Genomic DNA, 14,924 nt, shown 5'->3' on the forward strand with positions numbered 1-14,924 from the left:
CACGCCCTGTTCCCCCACAGGCCCAAGCCCTGGCACATGGAAAGGGAGGGAGAGGGGGAGGGGCGGGAGGAAGGGATCGCAGGCAGCAGCTCTCCATGGAGATGGGAAGCGGAATTTGAGGATACGGAAGAAGAGGTGTGGGTTTCACCGAGGTCGACTACGTCAGAGGCAGGAGAGGACTGGCAGAACATTTTTACTCCCACCAGCTCTGACGCCACTGACTTCTTGGGATTCCCGTCTTCTCAGGGGGAAGGAGAAAGATCGCAGGATTGGGGGGAAATTTTTACACCCACAGGCTCGGATGCCACAGACTTCTTGGGGTTTCACTCGTCCCCAGCAAGCAGAGAGCCCCTAGGGAGGGGGGGGAGAGGAGCCTGGGAGGGGGGTGGATGTGAGGGACAAGGGATACAGGGAAGTCCCTCCCATCTTAAGTTCCAGCCCATCCCCAAGCGCTGGAGAGAGTAAGGAGAGCTCTGCCTCCAGCGGAGAGTCAGGAAGTGGTGTCCGAGGCTCAGGCAAGGTTGTGGAGCCCATGCCTCAGGTGGGACAGGAAGTTGGACGCACGGGGGGGAGGCCAATCCCCCCAACTCCCGAATTGCGACGCAAACGTAGGGGGAAGAGGTTGGGTCTGCCAAAGCTTTGGTGCTGGAAGAAAACGCGCCAATCGCCATTCGGAGGTTCTGACACCTCACCTTAAGGATGCATTTTTACTGCTCTGAACACTGTAAATAATCAGCACTTAATAAAAGCCTTAAAAGACCATGCTGGAGTCTTTACTCTAGAGTAGCCATATCAGGCCCTCTGACAGTTACCTTGGCCACTACGGATGTACGCTATATACCACTGTACTGCAAGTAAACTAAACGGGGAATAAAAGCTATCGTTGGCTATTCATGCCACCTGGAAACGACAGAAAGAGTTGTCCCAAAGTCCTCACTGTTGACTTTGAACCTCTGATGTTGTTAACTCTTGGCTGAATTTTGTTTCGCTTGTGAGAGTGAGGAAAGGCAAAGCAGGTAATCAGAAACGGCACCCACCTTCTCACTGCATCCCATTCTGGCATCTGCAAAAAAGACCACCATCACCTTTGTCATTAAGCAACACCGATCAGAAAAGAAGCATGAATAGGCTCACGATGGATTTTTGGAGACGGGTTTTTAAGAAGCAGATGAATGAGGCGAAGCCAAATGATATCTGGAGGCTGACAATGGATCACAGGCTTGACTTCCACAGCGTGGAACCCGGGTGGATGGAAACATTTCAGGAGCATGCACATGGAAGGTAAAACAAAAACAAAAAAAGCTTCTACCAGATATGTAATATTTTTGTAATGTGCAGGAACATAGAGAGCTGCCTTTTCCTGAATCAGAGCTTTGGTCCATCCAGCAGAGTGCTGTCTCCGCTGACTGGCTGCGGTTCTCCAGGGTTCCATGTAGGGTTCTCTCTTGGTCCAAAATGGAATCATGGAATTGTAGAGTTGGAAGGGACCCCAAGAGTCATCTAGCCCAACCCCCTGCAATGCCATTGGGGACTGAAATTGGGACTCTCTTCTCCTGATCTAAATCTCACCCCATATTGTGCTCCAGCACACCCACAGAGTGAGGCCAGCCAGGAGTTGATGGTGCTTATGCACACAGGGTTTCTGCAGCATCCGTGCGATGTCAACATCTTCAAAATGCCAGGATCTCTCTCTCTCTCTCTCTCTCTCTCTCTCTCTCTCTCTCTCTCTCTCTCTCTCTCTCTCTCTCTCTCTCTTATAATCTGGTGTGGAAGCTCATTAGGTCATTGGGGGTGGGGCTGTTTGTCTGATGTGATATGATGTTTTGGTGGATCTATCACAACTCCTTTGCTCTCCTTTCCTTCTCACCTGATATCAGGTGTGGGGCAAGTGGGTATGGCTGGGGAAGAACCACTGGGAGGGGGAATCACTGAGTACTTAAAAACCATTGTTCTCTATGGGCAATGAGCTGCATGTTACGATGTACAAAAAACAAGGACCACGCTTCAGGAGAGCATCAATATTCTGCTTGCTTCCCCCCATCTCTCTTCCTGCTAGATTTACCTGTTCTGGATGCCTCCACAGCTGGTCCTCGCACCAAGTACTTATCTTGTTCCACATGCAATGGGCGAGTTCTGAGAAGCGAGGGCACGTCAAGATGAAGCCCTTCGGTCAACAGTGCCACGAATGCTCTCTGGACACGTACGAAAAGCCACAGTTCTCTGAGGTCGATGTTGGTGACATCTTGAAAGAATTGATCCTCGACATCAGGGAGAATTGCTATGGGGAGCAGGTTGACCGCAGTCAGCTCTCTAAGGTGGTCTCTTACGAGGGTGGTCCACATAAGCGCGAGTTTTGTGAAGGGTGCCAGCTGGGAATCCACAAATGGCAACAAGGGCGGTTGAAGCAAGCAGAGCACCATGGGAAACCCCAAAGCACAGGGTATCCGGCGGCCATTATACAGATAGAAACACCAAGCCCATCATTCCCCAGGCCCCCAGCCCCATCATTCACATGGTCCTCAGCCCCATCATTCACAGGGTCCTCAGCCCCATCATTCACATGGTCCTCAGCCCCATCATTCACAGGGTCCTCAGCCCCATCATTCACAGGGTCCTCAGCCCCATCATTCACAGGGTCCTCAGTCCCAACACAGAGTTGCAATTACTGTCTTTGGTTTATAATTCTAATTATAGCAGTATTTATAATTTCAATTATAATTTTCATCATTGTCTATATGCAGAGAAGGTGGTGGATTTAAACTGCAATGGAAATTCAGGCACCCACCTCTGCTGGCTTGGCCTGCCATGACTTTAGAAGCCCTGCAGATTCCTGTACGAAAGCTGCCGAACGTCTGCAAATGCTTTTCTGTATTCTGAAACTATTATGCCAGTAGCAAATTGTGACGGTGGAAGATTCACCTAAGGTTCTTTTCTTCCCTTTTATTTCTTTGTTACTCGAATAGAATGTCAATCAATCAATCAATCAATCAATCAATCAATCAATCAATGAAGTATATGATCAGCTCCTAGTTAAAGTCATAGAATCATAGAATCATAGAGTTGGAAGAGACCACAATGGCCATCCAGTCCAACCCCCTGCCGAGCAGGAAAACCATCAAAGCATTCTTGACATATGGCTGTCAAGCCTCTGCTTAAAGACCTCCAAAGAAGGAGACTCCACCACACTCCTTGGTAGCAAATTCCACTGCCGAACAGCTCTTACTGTCAGGAAGTTCTTCCTAATGTTTAGGTGGAATCTTCTTTCTTGTAGCTTAAATCCATTGCTCCGTGTCCGCTTCTCTGGAGTAGCAGAAAACAATCTTTCTCCCTCCTCCATATGACATCCTTTCATATATTTGAACATGGCTATCATATCACCCCTTAACCTTCTCTTCTCCAGGCTAAACATACCCAGCTCCCTAAGCCGTTCCTCATAAGGCATCATTTCCAGGCCTTTGACCATTTTGGTTGCCCTCTTCTGGACACGTTCCAGCTTGTCAGTATCCTTCTTGAACTGTGGTGCCCAGAACTGGTCACAGTACTCCAGGTGAGGTCTGACCAGAGCAGAATACAGTGGTACTATTACTTCCCTAGATTTAGATGCTATACTCCTATTGATGCAGCCCAGAATTGCATTGGCTTTTTTAGCTGCTGCATCACACTGCTGACTCATGTCAAGTTTGTGGTCTACCAAGACTCCTAGATCCTTTTCACATGTACTGCTCTCAAGCCAGGTGTCTCCCATCCTGTATTTGTGCCTTTCATTTTTTTTGCCCAAGTGTAGTACTTTACATTTCTCCTTGTTAAAATTCATCTTGTTTGCTTTGGCCCAGTTGTCTAATCTGTTAAGGTCATTCTGAAGTGTGTTCCTGTCCTCTGGGGTGTTAGCCACCCCTCCCAATTTGGTGTCATCTGCAAACTTGCTCAGGATGCCCTCAAGCCCATCATCCAAGTCATTGATAAAGATGTTGAACAAGACTGGGCCCAAGACAGAACCCTGTGGCACCCCACTAGTCACTACTCTCCAGGATGAGGAGGAGCCATTGATGAGCACCCTTTGGGTTCGGTCAGTAAGCCAGCTACAAATCCACTGAATGGTAGCATTGTCTAGCCCGCATTTTACCAGCTTCTTTACAAGAATATCATGGGGCACCTTGTCAAAGGCCTTGCTGAAATCAAGATAGGCTACATCCACAGCGTTCCCTTCATCTACCAAGCTTGTAATTCTGTCAAAAAATGAGATCAGATTAGTCTGACATGACTTATTTTTCAGAAACCCATGCTGACTTTTAGTGATCACAGAGTTTCTTTCTAGGTGCTCACAGACTGTTTGCTTAATGATCTGCTCTAGAATCTTTCCTGGTATTGAAGTCAGGCTGACTGGGCGGTCAAAGTCAAATCAGAACACAGCTTTTATAGTAGTACAAACAAAGATTCATGAAACATCTGAAGATTCTTAAAACATAAACACCCTTCTACATACATCAGGAAAGGTTACAGGTCATGAGAAGTAGCCAAGCAGCTGGTTGGCAAAGCTGTGCTATTGCAACGATTTTAATAAATGCTGGGTCCCTCCTGAATACGGGACTTGAATTAATTTCCATGGTTTATTTAGCAGGTGGTCCCTCACCTGGGGAATGAACAAGGTGGCATAGAAGTGATTTTTTTTTGTAGATGGAGTGGGTGGTCACCCCCCCCCTCAAAAATGAATGGCCACCCACTTAATACAGATAGAATGTCAATAGGTGAACCTTCCCCATAATTGCATTTCAATACTAGAAAAGGCTTAACCTTTGAATTTCAGCAAATTCAAAAGTCTTCCTTCATGTGTTGATCAGTGACCATCAACCACGATGCCCTGGTCTGGCAGACAAGCTAAAGCTGCATTTTTTAAATTTTACACTGCAACACTGTCTCTCCCCTAGGTGAAGACTTCCAGCATGTAGTAATTCCTAACATTTAATAACTCTAACTATGGGTGCCCCAAACCTGTATACCATTATACTGCAAGTTAACTATACAGCGAATTATTAAGGAGTTCCTGGTTTCTACCTCCTAAGTCTCTTTGCAAACTTTTCACGTGTTGCTTTTGCCATTGGGGTGGGGGGAAGCAATGGCAAACTTGTTTTTGTTTTAAGATTTTAAAATAAGAACATATGCAGTAGCATATCTCTGCTACCAGCTGATATTATTATTCATTACCTGTTCTGTTTGATCTTAAAAAGAGAGGTCTGTTGTTATTTCTTTCTGAGATATTACTTGTTCCTGGAAATTTTAAGACGTTGAAAGATTGGGTAGGGGAAAATGTTACAAATGCATAAAATAAATTGCAAAAGAAAAAAACCCTCTCGGATCCTGTGTATTTGTTATGGATACATCCAAAATACCTAATTATAGTAGTGATATCAATGCAAGTTAAATAGGTAACTCCCATCTCCCTGGCAAAAAAAGGTTTGTGCAACAGGATTTATTTATTTCATAAAATTTATAATCTGCTTGATTGAGAAAAAAAAAGCCTCATAGGGGTTTACAAAAAGAATAAAGCAATGAAATTATCAATAAAAGAAATTAACAGCAATAATTTAAGACTTTTGAAAAATTAAAATAGCAATAGACTAAAAACAGATTAAAACTAGCGTAAGCTTTCTAAACATATGGGTATCTAAACAAAATCAACTTTTTATATGCAGATTTGGAACTCAGGACATTTAACTACTTATGGAAATAATCAATATATATAGAAATTCTTGGCTGGTCAAAAATAGAATTTACCTGAGGAATAATAATAATAGCATAATGAGATTGCGATTGAATTAAATTGGTTGTTGGGGTCCCCCCAACCCCATAACTGTGACTGGGAAGAAAAGAGAGGGGAAAAAATAAAGGAAGGCATGTTATCACATCAGAAAAAATCCAAAGTCCATATTAGGGCAATACCTTTATCAGGCTAATGCCCCACCCCAAAGTAGTTGTGCGTGTTTTTTCTAAATGTGCAAGCTTTAGAGTTCTTCAGAATTCTCCATCTAGAGTTCTGTAGAACTCAAAAGCTTGCTTCCTATTTTCTAGCCCAGGCATGCCCTGTGTTAGCCGATGGTCATGAACCCAGCTGCCACCTTTGTGAATGGGAAGAAAACATGAGGGGGAAGGGAGGACAACACATTTTGGTTGCCCTTCTTAAGTTTCCTCATGCTATATAGAGGGAGGATTAGCAAGAGCATGGAAACTGGTTTAGGAAGAGCTTGCCCAAGCATGTCTTGTGTTAGCCGATGGTTTTGAACTCAGCTGCTGCCTTTGTGAACAGGAAACCTAGAGCAGGCATCCCCAAACTGCGGCCCTCCAGATGTTTTAGCTTACAACTCCCATGATCCCTAGCTAACAGGACCAGTGGTCGGGGAAGATGGGAATTGTAGTCCAAAACATCTGGAGGGCCGAAGTCTGGGGGTGCCTGACCTAGAGCCATCGTAGGCATTCACAAACACACAGGCCTGACTTGCTCTCTCTGGCAATTCAAAGCTATGGCATGAGGTCTCTAGGGGAATATCAAAGGAAGAGCAAGATATTCTGGACGGTTAATGAGATTGTGAGATATAAACGCTGGTCCCAAGGACTTGGGTCCCGGACCCCTTTGAAATAATAAAGTCTGGGCAAAGTTGATGAAGCAGCAATATTGTATTGAAAATAAACGCTTGCTAGTGGGTGACCTGAAAAAACATGAATATATCAAAAACATGAATATATAAACTTGTTTCCCAAGCGCAAGTCCCTCCTTCGTTGCCCACTAGGAAGGGGTGTTCAAATTTCACACCTATCGTGTGCGCTTATTGCAATGTAAATTTTAATTTTTCCTGTTCCCCAAAGTCCCTTATTTGGTCACGCCTTTGCTCCCTTAGGGACGCGGGTGGTGCTATGGGTTAAACCACAGAGCCTAGGGCTTGCCGATCAGAAGGTTGGTGGTTTGAATCCCCGCGACAGGGTGAGCTCCCGTTGCTCGGTCCCAGCTCCTGCCAACCTAGCAGTTTGAAAGCAAGAAGGTGAACGGTGTTTCCGTGCGCTGCTCTGGTTCACCAGAAGCGGCTTAGTCATGCTAGCGACATGACCCGGAAGCTGTCTGTGGACAAATGCTGGCTCCCTTGGCCAGAAAAGCGAGATGAGTGCAGCAACCCCAGAGTTGTCCGCGACTGGACCTAATGGTCGGGGGCCCTTTACCTTTACCTTGCTCCCTTTCATACAACAACAACAACAACAACAACAATTTATTATTTATACCCCGCCCATCTGGCTGGGTTTCCCCAGCCACTCTGGGCGGCCTCCAACAAAATATTAAAATACAATGGTCTGTTAAACATTAAAAGCTTCCCTAAACAGGGCTGCCTTCAGATGTCTTCTAAAAGTCTGCTAGATGTTTTTCTCTTTGACACCTGGTGGGAGGGCGTTCCAAGCTATGTTCCTTTATTTCACCGAAGCGTGTAACATCCGTTTCGACCACAGTACTTGTTTTGCAAAAAGGCCCTGGGCATGGTTGCTAAAGATACTCTAGCTCTTCAGTATTTTGCAACAACTTGGTTCTCTCAAAAAGTCCCCAGCCTCATGATTTCTAAAGAAACATGATCGCATCATCCAGACCAACCCCCGCTCTTATAACAATATATAGTAGACTATCAGCCGCGTATCCTGGCATTGCTAGGAAATTCCGAGAAATCAGTGCAGTTTTAAAATCAGCGGTTAAATTCAGCACCATTTTGAAATGCTCCACCTGCCATCTTGATTCAAAATGGAGTCCAGTTGTAATTGAGCATAGACAAAGCCTGCTCCTGGATCTCAGGAACCAACGTTTGCTTGCAATATCTCTGCTCCACAAGCTACAGGAAGCCCCAGCATCAAGGTAAGGTGAGCAGACTGCACAGAAAAGGGAAGCAACACCTAGTTGTTTGATTATTTCATTAAAACAGATGAAAAAAGGCACAGTGAGGTCATCATGTGCTAGGAGCCAAATCCTGAAATAACTCAGGAGCCAAATTCTAGGAGTAGGAAATCAGTAGAAACCCAGTGTTCAGCACCGCCCTAAGGGGCTACAGTGAAGTATTGCTACAAAAGGCGTTGGCCAAAAGCCATCAGAGCAGGATTTCAACTTCTGATGTTGTTTGTTGAGGAACTCTTCCTGGCAAGTCTCATTTCAGTTTCGTTTCTCAAAGGTTCCTCAAAGGTTTGGGCTGAGCAGCTTGTGTGAGTGAGGAAATAGAAAGCTGGCAAGGTGGTGAACCACCCACTATTTCACTAGACTCCAGTACTGGCCTCTGAAAAAACAAAAGAGTCTTTAGATTAAGCAGAACCGATCCCAAAATATACACAAAGAAGATGAACATGGACTATTGGAGAGCGGTTTTCGAGGAGCAAATCGAAGCAGTGAAACCGAGAGATTCCTGGAGACTGACAATGGATCGGAGCCTTGACTTCCATAATGTGGAACCTCGGTGGATGAAATCACTGCAGGAACATGCTCATGGAAGGTAAAACATCAGCTGCTACTGCATAGCTAATAATTTTGCAATGCACAGAGTCATAGAAAGCTGCCTTTTGCTGTGTCAGGCCGTTGCCTGCCCTGACTGACAGCGATTCTCCAGGGCCCTCTCCTAGCCCTACCCAGAGATGTCATTGGGGACTGACCCTGATCTCTTCCTTTGAGCTACAGCTCTTCCCACAATGTGCTCCGGCACGCCAGCGGCTTCAACGATCTGTTGGGTTCCCCTCAGATACGGGGTTATCGTGAGATGGATAGCAGCTATGCACACAAACTTTTTGCAGCATCTGCCACCGTCATCAAAATGCCAGAACATATTTCCTTCCCCACCAATGTGTTTGCATTGTTCCTCAGCATGGAAAACTAATTAAGTAAAAATAATTCACAGTCACTGATGGACTGTTTGTCTCATGAGATGATGTTTCAGTGGAGAATCTCTCTTGCCGCACCTTTACTGCACCTGAGTCAAACCTTGCTATTTTGTTTTCGGTTATATAGTATCAAAATATTTTGGTTATATAGTATCAAAATAATTTTAGGGGGATATACAACCAGAAACAGTACCTACGCTTCTCTTCAAGAGCATTGGATATTCTCTTTTACAGTTCTCCATGACATATTGTTTTAAGCAGGGATTTTCAACTCTGACAAATATGCAAGATCAGAAAAGAGAAAGAATTATTTGTGTTGATGAAGAGATGGGAGTGTGTTTGTCTCAAATTTGTTGTTGTCTAGTTGTTTAGTTGTGTCCGACTCTTTGTGACCCAATAGACCAGAGCATGCCAGGCACTCCTGTCTTCAACTGCCTCCCACAGTTTGGTCAGACTCAAGTTGGTAGCTTCGAGAACACTGTCCAACCATCTTGTCCTCTGTCGTCCCCTTCTCCTTGTGCCCTCCATCTTTCCCAACATCAGGGTCTTTTCCAGGGAGTCCTCTCTTCTCATGAGGTGGCCAAAGTATTGGAGCCTCAGCTTCAGGATCTGTCCTTCCAGTGAGCACTCAGGGCTGATTTCCTTCAGAATGGATAGGTTTGATCTTCTTGCAGTCCATGGGACTCTCAAGAGTCTCCTCCAGCAACATAATTCAAAAGCATCAATTCTTCAGTGATCAGCCTTCTTTATGGTCCAGCTCTCACTCTCAAATTAGACCTGATATAAGTGAGATTATATGCCTGTTGTCTTTGTCCATGGAGTTTTCTTGGCAGGGATACTGGAGTGGCTTGCCAGTTCCTTCTCCAGGTGGATCACATTTAGTCAAAACTCTCCACTATGACCTGTCCATCTTGGGTGGCCCTGCACAGCATAGCTCATAGCTTCTCTGAGTTATTCAAGCCCCTTCGCCACGACAAGGCATTGATCCATGAAGGGGAAGAAGGGGATGACAGAGGACAAGATGGTTGGACGGTGTTCTCGAAGCTACGAACATGAGTTTGACCAAACTGCGGGAGGCAGTGGAAGACAGGAGTGCCTGGCGTGCTCTGGTCCATGGGGTCACGAAGAGTCGGACACGACTAAATGACTAAACAACAACAAGTGAGATTACCTGGCAAAAGCAGGTAACCTCTCATTGAGTTTGTAGACATACTTAAGGTACACATGGTAAGAGGCTTGTTTATTTATAATTATATCTGGGAAATGATTCGTGTTCTTCTGCAGCTGCATTGTTTTAAACTTTCTGGGTGTCCCATAGTCATATTATGAAGTAGTTGTGCTTTGTGCTGTAAATCAAGCACTTCTAGAAGTTGCTTCTTTTTGTTTTCTAAAATAAGAATAAAAAATGGGTTTCTTAAGGAAGACTGGACCTTCGGAAAGAGCGCACTTTAAGGCTCAAACAAGTCAGGAAATAAACAGAGACCAGACCAGGATATACTGTACAAAAGCTACGCGTCTATTAAGTCTGATCTTTATTAAAGCTGTTGCAACAGGGTACTCCCCCCACACGAAGGAGGGAGGAGGAGACTCAAGCTGGCAAGGTGTGCAAGCCCTTATATAGACTTTGAAATTGCCCACCCTGTAGCTCAAGACCAACCCCCAATACATTGTACATACATCACAGAAGGGGTGTAGCCCAAAACCACCCCCTAATACATCATACGTACACCAGAGAAGGGGCAGACTACAACAGAAATCTGAGTGTGTTGTTTTTATCCTGTTTGCCAGGTTACCTCATTGGATTACCTGGGCATCTTGGCCACTTTTTTGTTATGATAAGCAGGGCCGTCTTTAGCAGATGCGACGCCGGGGTGCAAATATCCGCCCAGCGTCCCCAAATTACCACGGATGGGGGGGAAGCTGTGCGCCCGCCAGCCATATGGTTGGTGGGGTGCAGTCCTGGCGCGACAAACCACTAAGCCCTATGGTAAAGATGGCTCTGATGATAACTACTCATTTCCTGAATCCAGGTCACAGGTCACAGGCTCACCCTATTCATATCTTAAATGTGAAGGAGGAATGGCATTGCAAAGTGTGTGAATATTTAGAATTGGCCAAACTCACGGATATAAGAAGGCAAAAGCCCAAGAATAGAGTAAAAGAAGAATGGGAATGTTTGAATGAGTATTTTAAGAAACAAAGTATTAAAATGAATATCTGGCTGAGCTTAGACTGAGCCTGTGAAGTTCTGAGAGAGGGGAGGAGAAGATAGATTTAAATAATTTAAGAAGGTTAGTAGTAGATAAGGAATACAGATCGGCAAATTAGTGATTAGAGAAGTGTTGCGTGGATGGTGGAAGTCTTTCTTTTCTTTTTTTCTTTTCTTTTCCTTTTAAAAAATATTTTAAGAACAAGTTTAGATATGAAATTTTTTATAACTGTGTATCATTTAAATTTTATTTTTAGAAATGACGGTGTACTGTAATAATAGATATATTTCTTTTTGTTTATTGCTTTTCCCTTTTTCTTTCTGTACTTTTTTGCAATTCCATCTTTTTTGGAATGTATTTGAGTTCAAGATTTGGCGACTCTTTTGTCTCCCTAAACCTGTTTGGTGTTCTTCTCCGTTCCTCCTGCCTCTCTCTCTCTTTTAGCTTTACATGTTCACGGTGCTACCACAGCTGGTCCTCACATCAAGTTGTCGTCTTGTTCCACATGCACCTGGAGCGATATGATAAACGAGGGTCGGTCAAGATGAGGACCTTCAGGCAGCAATGCCACCGGTGCTCTTCAGACAAGTACGAGGAGCCACAGTTCAGCGAGGAGGATGTTGCCCGTATCGTTGAGTGCTTGATCTTCAGCATCAGAAAGAAATGCTATGGGGAACCCTTAGATGACAGCCGTCTCTTTGAGGTGGTATATGAGAACAGGGGCCCTCATAAGCATGAGCATTGTGAAGCTTGTCACCTGGGAATACACAATGCACATCATAGGTGGCCTAGACGTGGCGGTCACCATAGGGAGCTTCAAAGACCAGCGTCTCTCCCGGTCATTCTGCAGGAGAGTAAGGCAGGCTCAACCACTCCCAGCTCCTTGGTAACACCAAAAGATCAAGCATTTGCAAACCACGTTGACCCCAATTATTGCCAGGCATGTTGCGCTTCTTTTATCCTCATTGCTTTTGTGATTGCCTTCCTTGTCTACTGGCCTGGGAATAAATAGCTGTGATTTATGCACCGCAGGGGGTTGGACTAGATGACTCTAGGGATCCCTTGCAGCTCTACAATTCTATGAAAAACCCAATGGCACATTACCAGAAGGTGTTCTCAAGAAGACCCAGGGCGCCTTTGGCAGGGGAAACAAAGACTTCTACCTGGTGGCAGTGGGAAGATCACAGGAAGGGGAGGGCAAATGCTCTGTGTGGCCTGGTCTCCCTTCCTTAAATGGGCCAGGGGTACCTGGGCCAAATGACAATCTAATCCTAGGATTGTAGAGCTGGAAGGGACTCTGAGAACCATCTTGCATTTTAAACCTGGCTGGATGTGTGCTGGTTCAGCAGGAGCACAGAAAAGTTCCAGAATGTGATGACGGCATGGAGTTTAGCTTGCTTAACAGAAAAAAAAATACTCATAGCCTCTTCCTCCACTTTATGGTTGCAAAGATTTGTCTACAAGTGTGTGGTGGCAGCAGCTGCAATGACCATGTGAAATCTCAAAAGCTACATGCGTGGTTGAATAAAATGGCAACTCTATACACAGGTGGCGCTGTGGTTAAACCACAGAGCCTAGGGCTTGCTGATCAGAAGGTCGGCGGTTCGAATCCCTGTGACGGGGTGAGCTCCCGTTGCTTGGTCCCAGCTCCTGCCAACCTAGCAGTTCGAAAGCACGTCAAAATGCAAGTAGATAAATAGGAACCGCTACAGCGGGAAGGTAAACGGCGTTTCCATGTGCTGCTCTGGTTTGCCAGAAGGGGCTTTGTCATGCTGGCCACATGACCTGGAAGCTGTACGCCGGCTCCCTTGGCCAATAATGCGAGATGAGCGCGCAACCCCAGAGTCGGTCACGACTGGACCTAATGGTCAGGGGTCCCTTTACCTTTACCTTTATACACAATTACTCTACCTGTGCAATTGAATTTAATGGGGTGTGTGTGTGTCTACGATATTGGGAATTCCATTCCACCTTAAGTTACAGACATGTAGCTGTTGTCTGTAACATGTCTGTGAACTTCCTTTGCATGTAGTGACCACGAAGGAGAGCAGACATGTTTCTCTCTCTCCTGAGATATACTGAATAAATGCTTGTAAATATGCCACTACCACTGTCTCTTGCCTATCGTTTCTGCTGCACAGTGGATTCTGCTATTACAGTGTGCCCTGGCTTCTGAAGCCTGGGTCGTTATTGCATGCTGCACCGGAGGGTGGAGATAGCCCAGCAGACGGCCAGGGGGGCAAGCAGCCCTTGCGTCTCCCATGGTGTATGCGAACATACGCCTGAGCAGACGGGCATAGGATTGCAGTGCACCATTTGCAGACGTTGGAGGGTGGGGTGTCGATGCCATGCGGCACTAACAGAAGAAGAACATTATGTGACTCAAGAGGGTGGCAAATCACACATTTTCTCCATCTGCATCATTGGCGGAAGCTGCAGAATTTGGTTTATCTTGTTGCAGAAGTCTTAATTATTTTTTAGGGAGGATTACACAAGTCCTGAGAATGTATGTATTCAATGCAAAAAAAAGAAGAGTGAATCAAAAGTAGGTCTTAACAGGTTTTTTAAAAAAACAAAAACAAAACAGTGGCATTTCCAGCAAGTCCCTGCAGGGGCGTAGCCAGGATGAAAATCAGGGGGGGCAAGGGGGGGCAAGGGGCGGGGGAGGGGCCACAGCGGGGCAAGGAAAGCTCCTTTCTCCCTTGCCAGCTTTCCCTCCTCCCACCCCGGCGATCGCGGAGGGGGAGGAGGGGATCGGAGCAGCCCGATTTCGGGCTGCTCCGACTCCCTCCTCCCCCTCCTCGAACGGCAGGGGCGAAGAGGCACCAGGATCAGCCCAAAATCGGGCTGCTCCGACTCCCTCCTCCCCCTCCGCGATCGGCAGGGGCGAGGGGGAGCCAGGATCAGCCCGAAATCGGGCTGCTCCGACTCCCTCCTTCCCCCTCCGCGATCGGCAGGGGCAAGAGGGAGCCAGGATCAGCCCGAAATCGGGCTGCTCCGACTCCCTCCTTCCCCCTCCGCGATCGGCAGGGGCGAGGGGGAGCCAGGATCAGCCCGAAATCGGGCTGCTCCGACTCCCTCCTTCCCCCTCCGCGATCGGCAGGGGCGAGGGGGCACCAGGATCAGCCCAAAATCGGGCTGCTCCGACTCCCTCCTCCCCCTCCTCGAACGGCAGGGGCGAGGGGGCACCAGGATCAGCCCAAAATCGGGCTGCTCCGACTCCCTCCTCCCCCTCCGCGATCGGCAGGGGCGAGGGGGAGCCAGGATCAGCCCGAAATCGGGCTGCTCCGACTCCCTCCTTCCCCCTCCGCGATCGGCAGGGGCGAGGGGGAGCCAGGATCAGCCCGAAATCGGGCTGCTCCGACTCCCTCCTTCCCCCTCCGCGATCGGCAGGGGCGAGGGGGAGCCAGGATCAGCCCGAAATCGGGCTGCTCCGACTCCCTCCTTCCCCCTCCGCGATCGGCAGGGGCGAGGGGGAGCCAGGATCAGCCCCAAATCGGGCTGCTCCGACTCCCTCCTCCCCCTCCGCGATCGGCAGGGGCGAGGGGGAGCCAGGATCAGCCCCAAATCGGGCTGCTCCGACTCCCTCCTTCCCCCTCCGCGATCGGCAGGGGCGAGGGGGAGCCAGGATCAGCCCCAAATCGGGCTGCTCCGACTCCCTCCTTCCCCCTCCGCGATCGGCAGGGGCGAGGGGGAGCCAGGATCAGCCCGAAATCGGGCTGCTCAGACTCCCTCCTTCCCCCTCCGCGATCGGAAGGGGCGAGGGGGAGCCAGGATCAGCCCGAAATCGGGCTGCTCCGACTCCCTCCTCCCCCTCCGCGATCG

General features: G+C 47.3%; 2 protein-coding genes across 2 annotated transcripts; both read left to right on the plus strand.

The window, feature by feature from the left end:
• The first annotated feature begins 396 nt into the window (after window positions 1-396).
• On the plus strand, window positions 397-3,350 carry LOC118093927 (receptor-transporting protein 2-like). Its single transcript, XM_035133781.2, has 2 exons — window positions 397-1,281; window positions 2,057-3,350. The coding sequence occupies exons 1-2, from the start codon at window positions 1,121-1,123 to the stop codon at window positions 2,757-2,759; spliced, it is 864 nt and encodes a 287-aa protein (XP_034989672.1). The 5' UTR covers window positions 397-1,120; the 3' UTR covers window positions 2,760-3,350.
• A 4,630-nt stretch (window positions 3,351-7,980) lies between these two features.
• Window positions 7,981-12,265, plus strand: LOC118093782 (receptor-transporting protein 2-like). Its single transcript, XM_035133493.2, has 2 exons — window positions 7,981-8,507; window positions 11,544-12,265. The coding sequence occupies exons 1-2, from the start codon at window positions 8,356-8,358 to the stop codon at window positions 12,109-12,111; spliced, it is 720 nt and encodes a 239-aa protein (XP_034989384.1). The 5' UTR covers window positions 7,981-8,355; the 3' UTR covers window positions 12,112-12,265.
• The last annotated feature ends 2,659 nt before the right edge of the window (window positions 12,266-14,924 follow it).

Source organism: Zootoca vivipara, chromosome 5 (assembly GCF_963506605.1).
Source record: "Zootoca vivipara chromosome 5, rZooViv1.1, whole genome shotgun sequence".
Taxonomy (NCBI): Eukaryota; Metazoa; Chordata; class Lepidosauria; order Squamata; family Lacertidae; genus Zootoca; species Zootoca vivipara.